Source organism: Onychostruthus taczanowskii, unplaced genomic scaffold, assembly GCF_017590055.1.
Source record: "Onychostruthus taczanowskii isolate IOZ18803 unplaced genomic scaffold, ASM1759005v1 scaffold93, whole genome shotgun sequence".
In the NCBI taxonomy this organism is placed as follows: Eukaryota; Metazoa; Chordata; class Aves; order Passeriformes; family Passeridae; genus Onychostruthus; species Onychostruthus taczanowskii.
In genome coordinates this window covers 1,359,135-1,382,476 of record NW_024507324.1, presented here as the reverse complement: position 1 = coordinate 1,382,476, position 23,342 = coordinate 1,359,135, and the positions used below count along the sequence as shown (strand labels likewise).

Genomic DNA, 23,342 nt, shown 5'->3' with positions numbered 1-23,342 from the left:
TTTTGAGCTTGCAGTTAGGTGGAAGGGCAGGTGGGAGAGTGGGGAGAGACCCATTGAGGGACATGTCTCATCCCTCAATTAGATGGAGCTAAACCCCTGTCTTGCTCAGGAATAGCTGCTGATGCTAAGTTTTCTTCTTTCACTTCTGGTTTAGTGGGATATTACATTTCACTGGAGTATAGGTGATAGAATGGGATGTATGTCAACTGGTATGTTTTGATTCTAATAGAAAGCATAAATGCATTTTAAGGAAGGCACTTTTCCATAGGTGAGGCCTCCAAAAAAAAAACACCACCAAAAGGTAATATAAGTGCAGAGTAAAGTGTTGTGCTTTTAGGTTTGCTATTTTATTTTTTTTAATTCCTGGATAGAAAAGCCATCACAGTAAAAGACAGCAATTTATTGCATTGCTGGGAAAAAAAGAAAACAAAAACAAAACCAGCAAAACAAAACAGAAAACAACAAACAAAAGGAGAAATCTGAATTTCTCTTTCAGATTTGTTGTTTATCATAATAATCCTTCTAGTGAAAGGGGCTAATTTACTCTTTCTGTAGGAATATTTTAAGTGTGATTATCATAATATCACAGCTGCTGAAAAGGTCTAAAATAGGGCATTGACCTTGAACGTGTTCCTGCGTTTAGTATGTGGTGCTTAACATTCAAGAAACAATACAACTGCAACTCATTTATTAATGTATAATCTCAAAATGTTAACGCTTGCTCCGTAAAAACATGCCACAAGGATTGTAGAAAGCTTGCAGTATCCCACGAAGTACATGTGGTATTTTATCAGTGTAAATATGTATAAGATTTTCAAGATTTCTGCTGGGAATACTCCATAACTAAAGTAAGTTTTCCCTTTGGTACTGCACTAGTTTATGATTTAATTTTTACTGACATTCCACCAGTCATATTATTAGCTTCACAAAATGAAAGTGAAATAATCCTGTATTAATTAAACAGAGCAACTGAATTCCCTCAGTCATCTTATCCTTGGCTGTCTGAGACAGTAATGTACTTCAGTTTCTCTGAAGAAACTTACACTAAAAAAAGAGCTTGGGGTAGTAGTGAGATATCCATATTGAAGTGTGTGCCTGAATTATCTTTAGGGAGGAGACTTTTTTTGGTGGGTAACAGGCAGTGTGCATGCAGCTCCCTTCTGTTGTTTTTTTTTTTTTTTTTTTTTTTTTTTTTTTTTTTTTTTTTTTTTTTTTTTTTTTTTTTTTTTTTTTTTTTTTTTCTTTTTTTCTTTTTTTCTTTTTTCTTTCTCTATTTTTTTTTTCTTTTTCCTTTCTTTCTTTTTGTGAGAGGCTTTGGAAAAGGTGTTTCATCAAGAGAATAATTATTTATAGCAGTGTGAACAGATTATATTCTGTACCAGTGAAAGCAGTCATTTAAATAGCCATACCCATTCCCTTGAAAATAAAGCAAGGAGAAAATATGGAGTATTTATTTGAGACCAGATAAATTGAATGTAGTTCAGTAACATGGTAAGGCAATTGCTGTTATTTCACAGAGACATTTTTTATATGCTGGGATTGAATGTAGCAGCTAAAGCTAAAAGCCTTGCTCCATGTATTTGTGAACACACTGTGGAAGAGTTCTAAGGAGCATCAGAGATTGTGTTGCGTGAGCTTTTTCCCCTAAGATCAAAACAAAAGAGTAATTAATGCTAAATACAGACTGAAGAAGCAGATGGCTTTCAAGTAATAACTTGATAGTATTTGTCCAACTATATACAAACAGGTGAGCAGAATTTGGAACTTCTGAAGCATTAGTTTTTTTTAATTCACTAGCAGCATAACCAGGAGTGCACCGAGTGCCTTCCAATGAGAAGCACAAACAGGGAGTAGACAGTGGCAATACTGTTCTAATGTTAATCTCACTGTAGCATTGAGTGAGATCTGAGTTGTGTTTCTTTAATTAGTGATTGTGAATAAAAGATCACATATTTGATGACACTTCAGTATTTATTTCAAACTCTTTAACAATATAGTATTTTCCAGCTGGACTTTGAATAAGCCTCCATGGTATTGCAAATCTTTATCTAAAGTAAGCTTATTCCCAAATAAATCCTTGGCAGCTACCGGACTTTCATATTCTTGCAGCTTCCCTGCTGGCTTGAGCTTCTTGCTCCATTTGGTAAATACACATTTGACACAATGCACTGTGAGGTCTCTGTGAAGTGCCACTGAACCTCACTTCACTTGCCTTTAGGTGGTTATGCTTTAAGAATCTGGCTCTTCTGATGCCTTGAAATGTCTGTAGTATTTAGATGTGAAGATGCTTAAAGATGTACTGTTTGGCACACAGGAAAAATCAGATGCACAGAGAGACATGGAAATGTCGGTGCTGCTTGGCAATGCCCCTTGACTGGTACAGGCACCCCTGATGATTTTTTCCTTCCCCTCTCTTGATTCCGTTACCACTGTTTAGTATAAACTCCTTGTGGTAAGATTTTGCACTGTACATTTGGAGAAGTTATTGCAGATGTGTATTTGCATGCATGTTCTTATTGTGTATTCCCTGACAAAATTCAGTAAACTGGTGGTGCCCCCCCTGCCTTCCAGCTATTGCTTTTATTTATTTCTACAGAAGAGCTTAAAACGAAGCTACAGTTAGCCCCAGTTTATTTGCTGCAGTAATCTCTTTCTTATCTTTTTTTTTCCACTTCCCCAAACTGATCTGTAACAGTGAAACCCAAGTTCAAGAATGTAGTTGGAATTCCAGGCCCCAGTCTGGTGGAGGTGACACTTTCAGTCCCTGGGGGAAGAAGCCAACTGCTTTGTTTATCAACATGCAAAGTACAGCACAGTATTTCTGGTTCTCCAAGAGGCAGCACTGGCAGGGCAGAGAGCTGCTTGCTCGGATGAAAGATGCTTGATAGAAAACTAGTGACGGCTCACAGGGGGGGAGGAAAGATGCATTTTTTTGGGGGTGTAGAGGAGGGTGGGGGACAACAAGCTCACAAGGTAGTGGAAACTATGGGAATGTGCAAACGAGGGCTTACAGGAAGACAGACCGTGACAGAAGGAGAGACCATCGTGTTTCAGCCCCTGAATATAAAATCTTAGGAGATAATGAACAAAAGTAGGAATGAAGCTAACCTGTGCTTCGGTGAGTTTCAAAATGGATTAGCTGTCAGATTTTCAGGAGGGTGTTTTCCAATGAATGTAATACAGAAAAGTGACCATATCAAATCATGCATGTACAGGGAGTAATTTATGGCTGATATTTATATAAGAAAAAGACATATACATGCAAAGATTTGAAAGCATTTTGGAATCAAAAAACTGAAAAACAGACATTTTGGATATAAATCTATAAACAGACATACTCTTATATACTTATAAATCTATACACAGAGATAGTACAAACAATATATTTGTATTTGCATGTTTTGCCCATGTGCACATATATATCATGTATTTTGAGTTTATATAGTCATACAGATAACTATACATAAAGACATCCTATTCAAGTTCTGATTTGATTCCAAAATCTACATTTATCAAATTGTTACTTAAAGAGGATGTTCTAACAGAGTAACATGATTTAATGCCTCCTGTTTTAAAATTTGGTAAAAACTGATTTTTTTTTTGTCCCTGATGTTTCTACAGAGTACTAAAATTTTGCTCTACATTTCAGAGCTTTTTAATTCACTGCTCACAAGCAAATTTACATCTTAATTACAGAGTTCACATTTAACAATATAGACAGCATAATGCTACTGGTAATTAAGCTTTTGCTACCTGCTTTTATACAGTAGTCTGAGCTGTAGTTTCGCTGTGTGAGTTCTGATTCCTAAAATTGCAAGTATTTATACCAGATTTGTAGGAAGCAGGCCCAGTCTTCACATAAGGTTAAATTCAGAACGCTGGAATCTCTTTGCTGTAAACATACACAAGCATGTCATATTCCTGTATATGTTGGAATTTGGTTCTGTTGCAGTATATTTTTTGGTAAAATGCTGTGAGACAGATCTGGAGAGGGCATTTCTGTGAATAGTATTACTGCATTCTGAGGGTTCGCACTGATTTGTTTTGATCTAAAAGACTTCCATTTGCATCATGTTAGGGCTCCAGTCACAAAAGATTTTTAAAGAGTTGAGCTACATTCTAAGAAATTATCTTTCCAAGTGTCAGTTTGGCTTTTTTCTGGACAGAAACAGCCTGCATCTGTTTTCATTGGTAGGGACAGAAATGCTTTGAACCTGGAAAATATGTATGGTGCCTTAGTTCTAACATTAAGTAAAGGTAGTAGCTTTTGAGAAAAAAAAAATTAATCCCATATTTATTACTGATACTTTCAAAACAGGATATTGTATGTGTTCCAGGGCAAACAGTGTCTCTAATGTCCCTAATTGAGTACATTCTTTGTGCTGGATAAGTTTAATTAGGAATCTTTCATACGCCAGAGAACAACTCTGAGCTGGCTGTAAGCAGTGTTTTGCTGGAACCGGGCTTGGTGATGTTTATGCAGGCATGCCTACAGTGTTTATTGCCCTTTTAGTTCAGCTGAACTTACTTTACAAAAAACCCCAACCCCCAAACACCGTAGAGGTCTAGGCACCCTCCCAGATTTACTACTGCAGAGTTACTCCAGTGCAGCCCTTATCTCATTAAAATGAGGCAGGCTCAGTTGGTCCACTCTAATCCCTGCACACTAACAGATGAAACGGATCAGTTCTGGATCTTTTCTTTCTCATTTCTAAATATACACTTCTAAACATACAAATACTCGTATAGGAGCATATGCTTTATATGTGTATAAATAAACACACGCCCCCATGTTGTATAGGAACACGCGTACCTGTATTTTCTCCCAGTTGCACCCATTATGTTAAGGACTGGATTTGTGCTCGTTTTGTTAGGAAAGGTTTTTTTTTTTGTTTTTTTTGTTTGTTTGTTTAACTAAGTAGAAAGGAAACTTGAGTTTTAAATAGGAAATTATATATCTCTGTATTAGATAACTGTGTAATTTTAATATGTTTTTATGTATAATACCATATATACATAGTCAAATTCCAGCCCGCTCCCACTCCCCTTTCCCCCCAAAAGCAACTCGCACGACAATGAAAAGTTGAGTTACCCAGAGGCTTCGGCAGGCCGCGCTTGGCGTTATAATTATTTGTTTTTCCCCGGCGCCGAGCAGTTCCAAAGGTTAGGGAAGCGGCGTTCAGGAGAGCGCGCCGGGAGCCGAGCCCGGCAGCCGCCACAACGAAACGCCACGACCGGCAGCGGCGGCGGCGCAAACTTCATCCTCTACCTTTGCGCGCAGTCCTTAGCCGGGAGCCTGCCAAGGTACCTGCCGAAGTTGGGGCCGGGCGAGAAGGGAAGGGAAGGCAAGGCAAGGCAGGAAGCGGAGCGGGCCGCTCCCGCCGGTCGGTCCGGCAGCGCGGGCACGTCCGCGGGCTCTGCCCCGGCCGCCGCCGCCTCAGGCCGCTCCCCCGTCCCCACCCTCTACCTGCCGCGCGCCCCGCGCGCCGGGCCGCCCCGGCGCCCTTGGCGCCTGATTGGCCGCGGCCCCACCAATCGGCCGTCCCCCCGGGCCGGGGGGATGCATATGTACAGCCCTGCTGCATATTCATGAGCTCCGCGCGGGGCTTTAAGTCCTTGATTAGGCGCGCGGGCGAGCTTTTGGTCCCCGCCCGCCGCCACCGCCGCCGCGCCCGGAGCGCGCCCGTGCCAAGTGCGCGGCGCTCGGCCACGGAAACTTTGCTTTCACCGCGGGGGCGCACGGAGGATGGTCGCCGGGCGCACATGGATTCGGTAGAACTTTGCCTGCCGGAGCCGCTCTCCCTGCACTACGAGGAAGAGTAGGTACCGCTCCCCGCCCCCACCCCACCGCCGCACGCCGCCTGCCCCAAAACATGACAGGCGCCTAAGACGCCGCTGCAGGTAAAGCTGCGCCGCGGCTGCGGGCGGGAGCCGGCCCGGGGCACTGCGCGGCCGCTGCGCGCCGTGGGGGGGGCCGGGCGGGATGCGCCCGGCGGGAGCGGTGCTAGCGGCAGGCGAGCGCCCGGCCCGGGCACCGGTCGGGAGCGGCCGCCGGCGCGGTGCGAGCGCCTTGCCGGGGGGCGCCGCTCCGGACCCGCGGCGTCAGCGGCCGGGGAGGCGGCGTGGGGCACTTGGCGGGGTCCGCGCCGCACGGCGTGTCCCTCCCCGCTCCTGCTGCTCCCGACAAAAGGCAGCCGAACACACTTTCTTGAGGAGCCGCAGTTCTTGGCTGGCACTTCTCAGCTACCTGGCAGAGTGACTCCGGCGGAAAGCGTGGCGCCCAAACAGAACCGGGCGGTCTGGGGCTGAGGAGCGGCTCCTGAACTTGAGTTCAGCCTGCAGCCGGGATTAAATATTAGTATATCACGGGAGCTGCCACCGGTTCATTTTACTTCTTGTCGAGCCACTTACGTCGCTATGCCCCGGTGTTAGGCCGGGAGTGACAGACGGGAGCGCCGAGGAGAAGCCCCGGCCGGCAGCCAGCATCGCCCCAGCCGCGGCCGCGGAGAGGCTGCACACGAGGTGACAGTGTACTATAGGTAGATGCCCACTAGCTGTCCTTACTGCCTGCACAGTGCATGGCTGGTGATAATTAAGCCAGGCATGAAAAGTGAATTGCCGTGATCGCATGTTAGGGAAATAAGAAGGGAAGTAACAAATAGCCTGGCTCGCAGGAATACAGTTTGGGAAGGGGATGCGGGGAAAACCCACTGTAGTGTTTTGGGGTAAAGAAAAGAAAATAAACGGAGGTAGGGTGCCCTCTCAGCTATGGCTTATAGGTCATAGCTGTATGTATATAGTGTAAGATAGCTTTGTAATGTAAGAATGCAGTTTTCACTGCTTTTCCTAACAGTGACACATTTTTCATAAAATACATAAAAAGATGATGAGTATTTTATGGTTGTGGGTTTTTTTTTCCCCCTGTGGGTTTTTCAACCCCCCCCACCGCCCCCAAAGGAGCTTTCTTGAATTTACCTTCTTACAGCTAATTTGAATGATTAGTTTAGATAAGCGTCTTAGAGTAGATGCATTTAAATGAAATCGGGGCACATGTCTTTTTGGCTCTGGTGCAAAATTCAAACTAATTTTTTTCTTCCTCTGACTCAATTAAAAGTCATCTCAAAACATTCTTAATATATTGTCTGAGTGCAGGGCTGCATGTGGGATTGGAGTGGACACAGAAAAAGAACTAACATTCAGAAACATATCTGCTTCTCCATCTCATTTAATAAACACCAGTTTTACATGTTATTAATATCCATAATAACTGGGATTCAACTACATACTGTAACACACATATGCACATGCATAAGGACATACAAGTAGATGTAGGAGTTTCTGTAGTTCTTATGGATGAGAGTAGCGAGGATTCAAGCTACAAATTGTCCGAACATTTTGGGAGTGCACAGATATCTGCGTGACCATCACTAGGTATGCTTTGATTTTGAGGCAGAGCTTGTTAAAGAATGCAATAACTTAAAGCCAGCTGCAGTATTAGTTTTTTGCTCTTTCAGCAATAACAATAGCACTAATAATTACTAATAGTTAATAAGCTAACAGATGCAATAAATATATTTGCTCATTTTGACATGTGTCAGTTTAATAATTTTAAATAAATCACTGTATTCATAACGGGAAGTCTCCTTCAACCTCTGATTAAAATGTAACATTGACTAAAGGATTACATAGCGGACTTAATTTTACCGACTGTTTTAACAGTTGTCACAGCTGTTGAGACAAGGAAAGGCAATTGAAACACTCAAAAAAAGCAGGGGGTTAGGGAGAGGAGAAAACAGAAGTAGTTTAGTAAATTTAAACACGGTCTCTGAATGCCAAACATAGAAAATTGAGGAGATTTGTAACTCCAGAAGGCTTCTGTGTGCTGTGTTTTGTGGCTCACTGTGTTTCATTCATTTGAACATATTGCTGCTTTCTCCATTTGTCCATTTAAAAGTGTGCAATAATGTTTATATGTGAAACAAATTCACCTGTTCCCATGCATAGATTTTCATTTTACAACAGAACTGATGCAATACTCTGATGACAAGAAATAACGGTTGCGTAGAATGGCTGTAACATTTAAAAAGTGGACGTAGGTGTCACAGCATGTGAGTACTTCAGTGCAGTGATGGTTGGTGTACATATTTTATATTTTTCTAACCATTGTCATGTTGCAATGTGGGAATGGTCTGTGGAATCACCCTGTGAGTCTGGCCGGGTTGTGTTTGTGTATGGATGAATATGAATATGTGTTTTACTCACATGTACATATATTTGTGTGTTTGCATGTGCACTAGGTGATTGTGTGGTAAGCACAAAAGAGTTTATGTCAGTTTCACTCTTTAAAATATTTTGGCATAGCCTCAAATTGCTGAAGAATTTCTTTAGAAGTGTCTTTGATTCGTAAAGGCAGGAAAAGGGCAGACTGAAGAACGCTTCTTTGTGAAGTGGGAAGCAGCACTTGATTCCACTCCACGGTTTCTCCAGACTCTGAAGGTCTTTAACCTCGCCTGTTTGTCTTATTAGATAGCTTGTTACAGTCGTTCCTGAGAAATAAAGCCCCAGGCTGGTGTTCCGGTGGGTACCCAGTGTGTGGGGTGGTGCACAGCCCCTGCCTGGGCTCTCCCAGGGCTCTCCCCTTGGGCAGCAGGCAGGCCTTGGTGCCTTCTTCCTTCCCTGTTTCCGGTCGTAGGGCTTTGCTTTTTTGCTTCTGCTGCACTGCTAGCAAGTTTCTGAATCCTACAGGAAGTATAAAGGGTTTGTGCTGAAATGCCTGCCTGGCAGATTTTCCTTTACTGGGGCTTGCCCCTCTTTTAGTGATGGGTGCTCATTTTAATGTGTTTATGGTTGTGCTCTTTCATTTACTGATCCTGGTGCGTTGCAGCAGTAATTAACCCATGTTATTAGTAAAGCCCTTGTGGATATCCATTAATTCTCTCGGATGGCAGATCATTTTTTCCATACTTTTTCCCCCTGTTTTTTCCTAAGAATCACTGTCCTTTTTCTGACGGACTTTAAGCTTTAACATTCCCTACAAATTTCTTTTTAAACTGAGGCAGGTAGAAGGGCATCATCCCCATAGTTCCATAATAAAGAATAACTATTTTCTTAACAAGCGGTTTTCAAAGATGCTAATGGGAAGCAAAACAACTGTGAGAATCTGTAGGGAACAATTTATTTAATTATTATTTTTCAAAACACATGCTTAATGATAAAAAAAGAGATAAGAATTTTCTTAGCCTTTTTTTTTTTGTGTGGCTGCATTAGCTGTTGTGAATATTTTAACGTTCATATTTTAATCAGATTTCAACTTAGTTAATAGCACTTTGGGCATTTAAAAAATATTGAGCCAGCAGAAAAATACTTGTGCTTGCACTGCTGAGAAAAGATAAGGGCCACCTCATTAGCCAACCCTACTTTTGCAATTAATTTCAAATACATGGTGCTATTCATCAAATAGAGACGGTAACTTGTCTATGATAATATTTAACAATACTTGAAGCCCACTTTGCTTAGAGTAGCTAAAAAGTATGATATGTCTATTCTCACAGATATGTCAGTCCACATGCTATGCTGCTATTTCTGTATGTTACAAAGTTACAATAGAAAAATCGTGGTATAAAAATATGATATATTCATGATACAAGATTATTCATTTTACAGAACTGTTTTTAAAGGACTGACCCTGGGCCTGCAGGGAGGTTGCTTGCACCGCTCTGGAAGTATAAGTAGGAATGAAAAAAATGCTTATTTAACCTTTCAAGGAAATATATAAAATAATTACTTTTTTTGCTTAGAGTAAATAAAACATATAGGAGAAGTAGGAAAAATATGAAAGAAATTCATGTTCCTATTGAAGCCTGAAGGATCCTCTGTCTGTAAGATAAGCTTTGCTATGAATTCTTTTTCACAGCAAATTCATGGAGGGAAGAAACAATAAAATGTTGATCCGTTACAAGTGCATATGAGCCTCACGCTACCAAGCTCTCTAGAGGAAATCTGTGATTATGCTGGGCCAGTTTGTTCAGTTTTTATCTCTTTTACGTCCACTGGCCTTGTATTAAATTGTCATTGTCCTAAAGCACATGAGAGAGAAATGAATTGCATTTCTCGACATGCCCTGACAGTGAAATATTTAGCCTCTCTGTCTCCAATCATACTCATATGTATGTTTGATAGTGCAGGGATGACACCAACAGTCGCTGCAGCTTGACACTCCACTTATTACACGTTCTTTTACATTTCATGTATCGTCTTTTAGGCTCGACTTAGGGAGTCGTACATGCACAGTGCTATCTGTAGCAGGGTGTATGTATGTGGTTTTGTTTTGTATATTTGCATTTTGTGTGAAATCTTCTGCCTGTGCACAGCAAATTTTGTGTTTAAACATGTTTATATCCATGCCTCTGTGTGTGTTCCAGGTGTATAGCATATTCCTTATGCAGTTTTGGCAATGTACATCTATTGTTGTGTGTTAGCCACAGACATATACACAGTAAGTATATATATGTATGCAGAGCGATATAACTTCCCTCTGTGCAGTTGCTTGTCAAAAAGCAGCTGCCTTTATGTGGTTTTATGTGGGTTTTTTCTTATCCATGAGAAAAGAGCTGGCCAGCAATGTAAAGTATTTACAGCTCATTTTGTGTTAGGTTCTCCATGTAATCTAGCAGGTTTTGTATTGTACTCAGAGTTTTGCTCTTAAAGGATGCTGTATTTTTTATTAAAAAAATTCTCTTACAAGTAAATGAGAAGTCTAATATTTATTCACATTTCTATAAGTTTTGGCTGTCAAACAGATTTATTTTTTCAGCTAAGTATGTCCTTGGACACACAGTTATATTTACATCTAAAGAATATAATTATTGTTAGGGGGGAAAGCCTCCTGCATGTGATTGTTAATACACACCATGATGTCCTCAGACAAAAATATAAAATACATATGTGATTTTAATGCTCCTTAGTCCTCTCCAGAAGTCCTATAGTTGTAGGGTTTTTGTTTTCTTCTTTTGTTATGGTTCTGTTGTCCAGAAGTAAATACTATGAAACATTAAAGAAAAATGTTAAACTGAATTTGCATGTTGCCAGATAGTATTGCTTAATTATTCTTTAAAGGACTTGCTATTTCTTTTTCAGTAGCACTTGGGAGAGTAGCTTCTGTAAGATATTGCCTTTTGACTTCTGTGTCTTATGAAACAATTTGTGTATTTTCTGTGTTACAAAAGCTTAAAATCTCTTGGGTTTGTTTACATAATGCTGGTAGGGTAGTTAATTTGTATTTCCTTCAAACAAAGAAGTGCTTTTCTCTTTGCTGTTCCTTGAGATAGCAGGTTTGCATCAAAGGGAATCTTACCTAATTTCCAATAATTTTCCTCTTTTAAGTAGCGTAGCTTTTAAATCAGAACATCGTTACCCATTTCTTCTAAAATTGAAATAAAATTTACTTTTTCATTTCAGCTTCTTATACTTGCTAGAAAAATGTCTATTAGCAGCCTAATGAAAGTTAGAGCGATAGAAGTACTTTCACAGAGTATGAGACAAGCATATGCTGTTTTTCTGTACCACTGAATGTCTTATTCTTACCGTGGGTCACCAGCCTGAATTTTTATGTTGTCTAGGTGAAATTTTCTTACTTAGGTCAAAATTATTTATAAGGCAAAGCAAAACAAAAGAAAAAAACCATGTGCAAAACTTAATATTTTGTGACACTAATACAGACCCTTAAGTATGAAATTGGAGGAGGATCATCATACATTACTGTGGTAAGTTAGTATCATGGGGTGTATGAAATAGAAGGCCTTGTCCTTGGTCTAATCAAGCCATTTATAATATCCTTGTACCGAATTGTGCACATCTATTTATATGATAGCCTTCTGAAATATGATTAGTTACCCCTATGCACATGAGAATAGTCGAAATATATCCTTTCATCTTACAATGAAAATTATATTCTCTTTTCCTGAGTAAAAACTCTTCGCAGCTTTGAGCTGCTGTCTTTATATGGGAGGGCATAGTCTCTTAAAGGGTTGTGTTCTGAAACCAAACTTTAAGATACAGTGATTAGAGGTTTTTCTGTAGCTTTGCATAGATGTCTCTTAGCACTCTGTGTTTTCATGTTGCTGTAAGTGAAAAAAAACCCCTGCACATCTCCTTTTCATCATTTTGATTGGAACTACATACCATATGTAATGTGTTTTGGCAGCACTTACCTAGCCAAAGAAAACAAATTAATATTAGCCATGCTGAGGGGTGTCAGAAGTATCACAGATGTGTCGATTTAGCTTTGCTCCATCACACACTCTTCCCTTAAACAACTGGTCAAGCTGTCGCAAAATGTAGTGTTGGCTACAGCGAGATTCTAATAGGTGTGATCAGGGATTGATGGCTTTGGCAAGTTAGAATGAGAAGATGATGTGGAGTTGCTGTTGCTTGTTTTGAATGGCCTTGGAAAAAAACCCTAACTCAAAACAAACAAAAAAAGAAAAAAAATTTAAAAACCCTAAAAATCTAATTAAAAAAATTTAAAGCCAGCCTTATGTGCATATACAGCTCCCCCCCCCCCCCCCCCCCCCCCCCCCCCCAACCTCAGCTAGATAGGAAACAATTTTAAAGTCCTGTAGATGTAGAGATGCTGGTGAGTGAAATGAAAAAGTCATATCTAAAATGTACTGCTAGCTTGTTCCTAAGCATTTCTGAAATTCCTTCCCATATAAAGGTGCCAGGATGGGTGGAGAGGAGGTGACTTGTTTTATTCAGTCCGTTCTTACCTGTGATATTGCTACTCTTTACCCCGTCCCCTCTGTTTCTGGGTTTGTTTCTAGAGCTGTTTTAGAAGAAACACTTTTTTCAATCTCACACATGAATATTTTTAAGGAAATGCAAAACAGGAAAATCTAGTAAAAACAGTAGTTAACAAAAAGGTGGAATTATACTCTTTTATGTATGCTTTGCAGAGTACTACTGGCGGTTTGTATAGTTTTCCATATATTGAAAATGTAAGAGAAAGAATCAAGCAATTTTCTATGTATTCTTTATTTATTTTAATTTTTTTTTTCTGTCTTTAAATTGGCTGTAGAATTTGGTTCCTGTCTTTGTGAAGTATGAATGCCAGTGTCACTTTGTGTTTAAGTTGGTATTTTATTGCTTTAGGTGGACTGTGATATACTCAATTGGCAAGTATTAATGCTAAAATAGTTTTCAGAGGGATTAATTTCAGCAAGTCTGTGAGGCTTTCTCCTGCACAATTATTTTTTCTCTCTTAAGGGGAAAAAAAAGGAAGAGCATCAAGTTAAAAAAGGCGCTAAAACTCACCTGCCATCTAAAGTAGATTTAGAGTGTGTTTCCAAATCAAATGCCCGTATATTGCTAGCAAAATTATCTTTGAAGAATGGTGAAATTCTTATATCAAAAAGTGGATTTTTTTTCACCCTTACCATGGCAGTTTATTGCTCTTTGAATGCAAGTTTTTCTCTACTGAATTATATTCACTTTGCCAGGGAATACTTTCACTGATGGGAATGTTCTGATAGCAGCCGCCACCACGGTGGGACAGACGTGATGTTCCGAAGTGGTGCGAAACGCCACGTCTGCAACCAACTGTTCCCCTCAGCGTTAAAGGGGTGACATTGGGGTTCCCTGTTGCTGAGTGACATCCAGGGACACCCCATTGCTCTCCTGGCAGGAGCCGCTTGGGCCCAGTTGGTGCTGGGGAATACGAAGGGCGCAGAGCGGCCACCGCCACGGCAGGTGGCTGACATTGGTAAGAATGACACCTGTCCCATCAATCACCAGGCCCCGTTGTCACAGATGGAGAAACAACAATTGGCCGCATTACCCGGCGCTGCACACTTGGCTTAATTCGGCTCATTGTTCTCCCACAAATCTCGAGGATGGCTGTTCTGTGCCGGGAGCCCAGGCAGAGGCGCGGGATGGGCTCAGGTGGTGGCACGGGGCTGCCCTTTGCTGCTGCATCGGAGGTACTCGGGGAGAGGCTGTCACTGCGCTGTCCCACTGACACTGGGAAGGAGCCTCCACGCAGGGGCTGGAGCTCCAGCTTCCAAAGGAAGGCTGTAATTAATCAAAGAGCCGAAATTCAGGGTTTCTCCTGGTGTTCCAGAAGTTTTCATTTAGCAAGCTGAGAGCGCACAGCCGGGTTAATGTTTAACTCTTCAAATGCTGCGCTCGTCCTGGGAATACACTGTCACCCTGAGGAGAGTGAAGGGGTTGCTGTGCCTGTTTCCTATGGCAGGTGAAATCTTCAAAGCCGTGGCTCTTCTGAAGTAGTTGGTCTGCTATTATTCCTCAGGAGTTAGTACTGAAATTTCTGTATGTGAGACACTGAATGAAAAGGAGAGGCTTGTCTGGGGAAGAGTGGGGGAGTTTTTGTTTTGGTTTTGTGGTGGGTCTTTTAGTGCCAGGTGAAGGCTGGATCATGAGAAATCACTGTCTTGTTCTGGACAAAACCGGTGAAGGTACTTAAATGCCTTCAGACACTGTAACCATTTTCCTTGCTTTCTTTCACTTTTTCACCCTTTGCAAATCAGAGACAGTTCTTGGACGATAGGAGAACAGAATAAACAAAAAAGCAAATAGAAATTCTTTTTTTCTACTGGTGAGGCCTGTGTCTGTTTTGAATGCATTTGAAACCGATTGCTTCCATGCTCTTTTCCAAGTAGTACCAGATAAATGCCTGTGAAATATTGAGATGGAAGTGATCATTCTTCACAAAATTTTTCTCATTTTTTCCCTCTCTACGTCCTTTTTGTGTTAAGCGCTATGGAGTGACTGTTTTTGTTGTAAGCTAATTCACTGCTGCTGGTTTAGTTATGATTAATGTCAAGCAGAAAACCTGTGACGTGCCAGAAACAGGCTACAGTGTGTTGAAGACACAGCTTATGTTTGATTGTGTGTAAATACAGTTAGTTAGTTGGGTTTATCTGATAGCCTGGCAGAAAGAGAGAGGAGCAGTACAAACTGTTTTCAGTAACTGTGCTGTTCATACACCTGATAAGATTGAGAGTGCTTTTGAACTACTGATATGCTTTGAATAAGAAAAGAATAATCGCATCCATTGGCACCGGCTTATCAGGAATGAAGTAAAATGCCAGCACTTTTACATTAGCAAAAGTAAATGTTTTAGACACTTTGGGCCTTTTTTCCATTTAAATTAAATAGCAGGGTGCTTTTGAGTGTGCTGTAATGAATGGAAGGATTTATTACCTTGACAAAATTACAGGTGAATGTGTTGAGAGAAGAGACCTCGGCAACAATAACAGCTCTTTTGATAAGTGGCTACAGCTATTCATGCCTTTGGAACAGAAATGCAGCAATTTTATCCTTTCTTGCTTTGTGAAGTGCAGTGGCTAACTTACAATGTGCAGTTCTTCATAGTGTAACATACTTGTGCTATTTGTAATGTACTGGCAACATAGTTAATATTTGGCACTTAACATGGCTGCTTATAAAATTATGCTTGATCATTTACTCGTGTGTCCGCTGCCTTCAGTTGCCATGTATTTTCATGTTTGAATATATTTCAGAGTATTTGCTGGGAAGGCATGGTATGATTCATCATTGACTTACCCCAGCAGGCATGAAGCATGCTCAGATGCACTATTATTTTCTCAAAGTTTGCTGATTTGTATTTTTGTACCTTTTTTTTTTTTTTTTTTAATTCTAGGTTCTTTTTCTTTCACATGCCTGCAATTAATTCTGGGATATTCAGATTTGACGAATGATAGTGCAAGAGCATATTTGATTGATTTTAGATTATTATTGATTACTGTCAATGAGATCACTGTGACACTTTGAAATCAATGATATGTGATTAAACCAAAGCTCCACTATACATTAGGTAGCAGTCGGGAATTTAGGAACTTAATGTTCACAAGCTATAAATTGAGACAATGTTCAGATTTAAATAGCCCTTTGTTTGGCATTTGTTCACCAAAAATATATTTCTTAGGAAACTTAGTTTTCCCAAGTGCAAGCTTTCAGTAAAAGAAAGGTCATTGATTTAAGGTTTATTAAATTTTAGCTAAAAACAACTGGCTCCATTTGGGTGTAAAATAATTTAAGTACTTACTGCAGGCAAACTTCATGCTTTAGAGCTGTTGCTCAAAGGTTTCATTCTTCTATGAAGATGTCAACTGTAAATATAAAAATGCATCACTGAAAATGTAATGGTTTAAAGATTCTAACTGAAATAAAAATTCCTGCCTGGGGAAAGCACTATAATCAAAATAATGTAGTCTTAACTTTTTTTTTTGTTTTTTTCCTGCGGAGGCTGCACTTGAAAAGAGTGCTTCAAGGCAGCAGGTAGCAAGGATGGTAGGCAATGCCAATTTTTATTTATTTATTTTTTTATATTCTCCCCCACAGATGATGATAGTCTATCTTTGGAATCGGCAATACACTTCAGCCACTTATACAGGCGATATGTAAGCTGATGCCACTGCCTCTGAAATGCAGTATCCTGGCATTTAAGCCAACTTTATAATCTGGCAAAAACCCTACTTGGCAATATTAAAATATAGCTTCTGAAACACTTTTATTTCTGAAAGGTTTTTATGTCTTTTTGTATCTCTTTAGCATATATTAGATTTCTCTGGAGCAGTGGCCTGGATGTACACTTGATGGATGACTGGGGTGGGGATTCTTCCCCCCTGACCCTCTGCCATTTTCCCACCCCTCCCTAATTTTAAAAAAAGGTGTAATACTTGTGCATTAGGTAATGCTGGAACAGGAATACTGCAGATGCAGCTGTTTGACAAAATTAATGTGGGGCTTTTGTACCATTGTTAGGTAAGTTAGGAGAGATTTTCCAAGGTAAGAAGGACAGTGTGCTGCAGAGGTCTTGCTTGCATCTCTTTGAAAAAGTCTTTAGCTTCTACTGATAGTGGACTGATTCAAGACTAAATGGAAATAATGCCATTCATTTTAGCAGGTTTTGGATCAGTCTGTACAATGGATTTAAAAAAAATTAATGATTTGGTAGTATTTTAAAATCAGTCAGTCAAGGAGTGGAGCCTGTGTCCAAGGACTCGCTGCCAGGATGTGACATTTGTACCAGTATAGAGTTGCCTAAGGGAGTGTGACCAGGAAATACTAAGATTACCCCATAATATTTTCTGTGTGAACTTAAAAGCAGTGTTGGCATTATGCCCGTATCTTCAGCATTGAGCTGCCTAAAGAGGAAGTAGAAATCCTTCAGATGGAGATGGTAAGACAAAGTGAGACTAACCCCTTTTTTTCTTGATTTTACGTCTGAATTGCAAGAGAGGTTGAAATGCTGAATTTACATAAAGATTGATTTATCTTGGTTTGTTTCTGGTGATGAATTTGGAATGTAAAGCTGCAACGTGGAATACATATGTATGCTTGATGCATGTCACCTTTTTATATATATGCTGAAACACCTTGGTGTTCCTATGCAGAATTCAGAAATCACCAAGGGTCATTCAGTGTGTCTTTTCCTATGGGATATAAAATAAATTTTAATGGATGGAGAATTACCTTGTCTGGCCTCCAACCAACATTTTATTTATGAAAAGGTTTGTGTAGTGTTTAAGAGATACAGGAACTTGGCTTTTGGACAGAAAGCATTTTTCTCTTTGTAGAAAGAAATAGGCCAAGGTGGCATAACAGGATAAAGAGACAGTTTGCTCTCCAAATATTCTGATGGCTTTTTAATGTTATTTTAGTCATATAAAGATTACCATGAAATGGGTGTGAAAGTACCATGTACTGCCCTCTATTTTAGAGACTTTTCAGTGCAAAACTTTGTTGTAGATAACAGAGCCTTCATCTCAGTCTCTGAGTTGGTAAATATGCACATGATTTCTTGTCCCTGATCTCAATGCACATTTTACTTCCATGTGTTCACCAAACAAAAGATTTCTATTTTCATTTGGTTTGGTTCCCTTGAGTTTCTTATTCTCCTTGGCTATAAGTGCTTTGTAATTTCAGACCTATTCTTTTAATCACAGATCACATTTTTATCTTGGATAAAGCATTCCATTTTCTGTACAAATGAAGCCATAGGTATGACTTTATGGCCTTTTTTTTTTTGTAAATGCTTGTGTGTTGATTAGTGTTGTGATTAAGAAACAAAACCCGGTTTCTACAATAGTAACATCTTGAATTTTATGTGAAAATATGTTGAAGGGAGTTTTTGGAGTGTTTTTTTTTTTTTAATCTGCAAAAGCCTGTTCCTGTAAGGGTTCACAAAAGGATGCATTATCAGCATTCAGTACTTCTGTTAGAGCAAAGCCTATTATTTCATTAGGCACAAAGGAGAAGGTGAGTTAGGCAGTATATATTTATAAAGGTTGTGTCCATGACATTTGTCTCTAAGATTTGCTGTCTTCTAGTGAGGCATGTAAGCTTGTGCACTTATACACTGGTTTTGAATATGAACAGTTGGGATTAGTGGAGCAAGGAAAGGAAAGCGGGAATATCAGGTCTTTCTTGCCTTTTACAGTTTTTGCACAGCAGTTGGGTTTTTGTTTCCACTTTGGTGATAAGTTTTTTGTTGGAGCTGGTGAGGATTGTCTGGGAGCGGCACAAACCACAACCCATCAGCAGGCTGCTAGTCAGCAGCAGGTGTGAACAACATAAAACAGGATAAATGCTGAACCAGAGTGTGCACTAAAAACAGAACCCCCCTGTCTTGGTTTTACAAGGGCAGTAAGATTAGAAGCACTCTTGTCGTGTTTACTAAACAGTGTTTAGTGGACTATGTAAATGGCTCTGCTCAGCTGCGAAGGAATAAATGCAAGAATTATTATGCATTTGAGATTTTTAAAGACACTTTTTCCTCCTTTAAGAGTGCACCTCTGTTACTGTTAAAGCAAAGGGAGAGTGGTAAATGTCAAGGTGTTCAAAGTTAGGGCTTCAAAACTGAAGCAGAGGAAAGGGAGGATGGAATGTCAGCATTCAGTGTTTAAGCTTTCTTAGTCGTTGACATAAAGGAGGAGGTAGATTTTACTGTCTTTTGGAAATTACACCTTTGCAATTTAGGGTTTAATGTCTTCTTCTTTCTTCTCTACACCTTTCCTTTTAAAAGGCAGCTTTTTCATTCCTTTGTGTTTGCATATTTGGGAGCTGTTAAAACCATGTATTTATTATATCCATTACATTCAACACCAACATCTGCCTTCATTTATGCTCTGTATTATAAGTATTTTTCTCTTTCCCATTATTTCTGGAACAGATTTGAGAAGAGATTAGAATCCGCCAAGCTGCATTTACACTGTATGCATTGTGTCATTTGAAAAATAAGAAGGCAACAAAAGAAAAGCAAAACAAAACCAAATTCAAATCCAAAAAACCCTCAGCAAAAAAACCTCTAACAAAATTTAAAAAAAGCAAACTGTCAGTTCCAAACCCCTCCAGAACCAAAACACTAACCCCCAAAAACACAAGTAATTTTTCCTGAACTGATAAGCATTTTTGTAAGTTCTGCAAACTCAACCTTAGGGAAAGTCATCAGATCTGTTTGCAGAACTCTGAGGAAAATATAATCCTTTTGAAAATCAGCTTCATGGTATTTATATCAAGTCTAGTTTAAGTATAATTATGTCTTCTTTCTTATGATGTACTTCTGGGATTGGGATTGACAATTACTTTTCTCGTAGAACAGAATGAAGTTTTTTTAATCATTCAGTCTCCTTTCATCACCCTAACTGCTTGCAAGTTTCCAGGTTATAGAGACCTATTTACCCATGCTTTTTTGTTTTGTTTGTTTGTTTTGTGTGTATTCTGAAACACACTAATGAACCATAGCTGCTTTTGTGGGGTCCAGATCATGTCTTCAGAGACACCTCTGCAACTCAACTCCTTTTGCTTCAGGACATCCTTGTACACCTCTTTAGAGAGGTACAGGTCTGATTTTTGAGGGGAAACGTTGGGATAGGATGAGAGGTTTGCTTATGCGTGTTGACCACAAGGCAATGGTAAGCATTACCCAAGCAGGAATATTGCATTCAGAGCTTAAATCTGAAGATAATTGAGTAGGCTTGTTTGAGAGCAGAAAATAGTAAAAAATTAATCTATTTTCTAAAATACCTGAAGTAGTCACTTTACCTTATTAGTGGATTTAAATCCATCATTAAAAGCAATTGCTTTAATACCTACTCCATGAAAATATACCTAAAACCTTATAAAAATAATTATTTCCTTCTTTCTTATTGCATTCTACCCCCCCCCCCCCAAGTTAAGTACACAATTTCAGTGCTAAGAATACACATGAGTGTTTGAACAATGAGTTTTGATAATGAAAACAGAAGGCTTGGAAAATCCTAATTTTCCAGTGTATTAATTTATTATCAGTACTGAAACAAGTTTACTAACACATTACACATTTTAAATCCAAATGTGGTTCTGGGATTGCTGCTCCAGTAATGTGAGTGTTACTGTTCTGGCAACCTGGTGGTGGCTCAGAGGTTTATTTTTAAGGAGGGTGTTCCTGCATGTTCAGAGTTCTGTTCATCTGTTGTTGTAGAGAAAACAGCTTATATCATTGTGGTGAAATCATGACTTGTGTGATAGCATTTGTAAAGTGCGCTGCTTTTACTGGCTCTCTGTGATGTTGTAAACTGGTTACTATAGCTCAAAATGCATTTCTGTAGCTGGTAGTACATAGTTCATCATTTCAAGAATTTGCTGGTCCCAAAATCTGTTCCATAGGTTTATGAGTTTGTATGTATGAGCCCTGGATTTTTTTACCTTTTTACCTTTTTATTTTGTTATGCTCTCCTTTTTTTTTTTTTTTTTTTTTTTTTTTTTTTTTTTTTTTTTTTTTTTTTTTCTCTCAGAGGTGGTAATATAAAACCTTGAAGTTCGGGATATTCAGTTAGGACATATAAGCGTAAAGAACTTGTGCTGCTTATCCAAAGTTTATCCTAAGTGCTTAACCTCTTTGGCCTTAGAATCAGTCTGGGTATCCCATGAAAGCAGTCTGTCCCTTGAGGTTTTCTGTAATTCCTGTCTTCTGCCAGGTCAGAAATAACCAAGAATAGACTTTTTGAGAGTGCTGCTGTGTCTTCTCCCTGGACCAGATGAAACTGGATGCTGTATTATTATGTTATTATTTGAGTCCCTGATGAGTGTGTTTAAATCCCTGAAGAGATAAGTTCTTGTTTGTTTCAGGTTTCCTTTGCCAGTTTGGACCAGTTCTCATTTACCCATGCAGGTTTATTTACAGTCAGTTTCTCTTTCCAGTTATACCAGTATGCTCAGGGGAAGCAGAATATCACACAGGACATGTCTCAACTGAAACTTTTTCTTTTGCCTTCAAGATCGTGGAATTGCTTATTCTGATTAAAAAAAAAAAAAACAACCAAAAAAAACCCAAAAAAACCCAAACCAAAAAAACCTCCACTAAAATGATTTTTTGACTCAGTAATTGAGTGTAATTCCAATCAATTCCATACAGTGCACCTGGCTAATACTTAATATCTATATAAAGGAAGTGTAGAGGCCCCTGTCATACTACTGTGTTTGGTATACAGGGTGTAAATACATAGGTGATTCCTATTCAAGGACTTTGCTGACTATAAATACAAGAAATTCATGAAAGCTGCAGAACAGGGCGTGACATACTTTTCTAATGTAGCAAGTACAACCATGCTCTCTGTGTGCATATGTAGTTGCATAAAATCTGTGTGTGTGGTGTTGTATCTTCAATTTAAGCACACCAAGAAAGGCTAATGAGGAAGTATGGGCTGTTTTATTGTAGATCAGCAGAAATCTCCCTGGTGTTTGAGGGAGAGATAGGTGGTTTCATCTGTGTCAGCTCAGAGAAGGTGAAGCTAATGAGGAGGAGGTAGAGGGAAAAGCGCTGTGGAAGGAAGACAGACCAGGGAACAACAGAGACTGCTGGTGTTGACATAGCACAAGCGGTGGGTAAAGACATTGGAGAGACAAATCTGGATAGTACAGGATTGCACAGAGCATCTGACTAACTGCTTACATTTAATACTTTTTTTGCAATACTATTTTTAAAAATGGTCCTTTTAATATACTGTATCAGTTGCCTGCTGACTTGAGAAAAAAAAATAAAGTTAATTGCTTCTGCTTGTTTGGACAGCAGTACATTTTGTGTAAAAAGAGCAACTTCTGTGGTACAGTGATACTGGTGCCAGTCAAACTCTGCCAGATGTGTCACCAGATTTCTTTCGTTTTCATTTATATTCTTGTTCAAAACATGTATTATAATTTTGGGTGTCTTCTTCAGTGTGTTTTGCCCAGTGTTCCTTAGAGGAAAGCATCGCGTGAAATTGTTAATTTTTGCAGTCAAAGACAGACCTACTGCTTCAGCTTTTGTTTGCATTTTCCCTAGCAGTGTCAAATATTTTGTAATAAACTTATTATTTCTATATATTTCTTAAGATAGGTAGAAGACATTCAGTCAAGAGACATGATGGAAACTGGGGCTTTTCACTGTAGATATACTAGGTATTAAGACTTCATCTAAAAACTGTGACCATGTACTAGAAAATATATAGATTTATATATATATATAAAATGAGACCAGTTACCTGTGAAATAGTAGAGATATTTGGAAACTGAAGGAGAATCAAAATTTTTGTGAAGTCATGAGTTTAAGAGCTTGTTAAGATTTCAGGCCTGTTTTGTTTTATGTAGAGCACTCAGGGGCTTGCTGGAGAGCAGAGATGGACTTTCCTCCTCTAAGGGGAGAGAGAGGGGAAATGTGCTTTACACACTCTTAAGTAAATTACATTTTGGTTAAGAAAGAAAATAAGCATCTGGTCATTTATTTAACTAGTTCCCACAGTATTGTATGTAAAGGGTTTTTTCCCTGAGCGTGCTGCTTTCTGCTACACTGATGATAATGTACCTGGAAGGAAAAGGCAGCCCAGGCTGAGGCAGCCAGCGTCAGACAGGGCGGGCTGCCATCTGTCCCACCTGCTGCATTCATGTGTCCATCTGCTTACTGCAATAGCTCATTGCGGGCTTCAGCAGAGCAACATTCAGCCTGAAAAGAAGGCAGTGTGAATTATTTAGGTAGCTAGTGTAAATAAAGAGGGGGGAGAGCAGCAAAGGAGGGGAGTTGTGAAGGGGAGAAAGCACTCTCTTACTCCTAGATGCTTTGGAATGTGTTAATGCATGAGAGCATTTGATTTGCATATAGATTTAGATGTATAGATCATTGTGAAGATTACAAGCCAATGAGTTTTATCTAGATTTAGATAGCTCTCAGCCAGTTTGCGCATAAAATATAGCCAGTTTCAGGAGGAGAATCTTTGGGGACTTTAAACCTAAGTGAAATTGATGAAATGTAATGCTTGTAGGTATTAATTTAGCAGAAATAAAATATT

The 23,342-nt window shown here is 39.5% G+C and overlaps 1 protein-coding gene across 22 annotated transcripts in view; it reads left to right on the top strand.

The window, feature by feature from the left end:
• ESRRG (estrogen related receptor gamma) overlaps positions 1–23,342 on the top strand; it is a 371,041-nt gene that overhangs the window by 207,453 nt on the left and 140,246 nt on the right. Inside the window, exon 1 of one of the 22 annotated variants that reach the window (XM_041426696.1) lies at positions 5,654–5,819. The exons of 19 other annotated variants lie outside the window; for them this stretch is intronic. In XM_041426696.1, the coding sequence (XP_041282630.1) occupies positions 5,764–5,819 (56 nt within the window). In that variant the 5' untranslated portion in view covers positions 5,654–5,763. Of the gene's footprint in view, positions 1–5,653; positions 5,820–6,044; positions 6,540–23,342 lie in introns of those variants that run through there. 2 more of the 22 variants (XM_041426715.1, XM_041426716.1) reach the window with 2 other exon arrangements.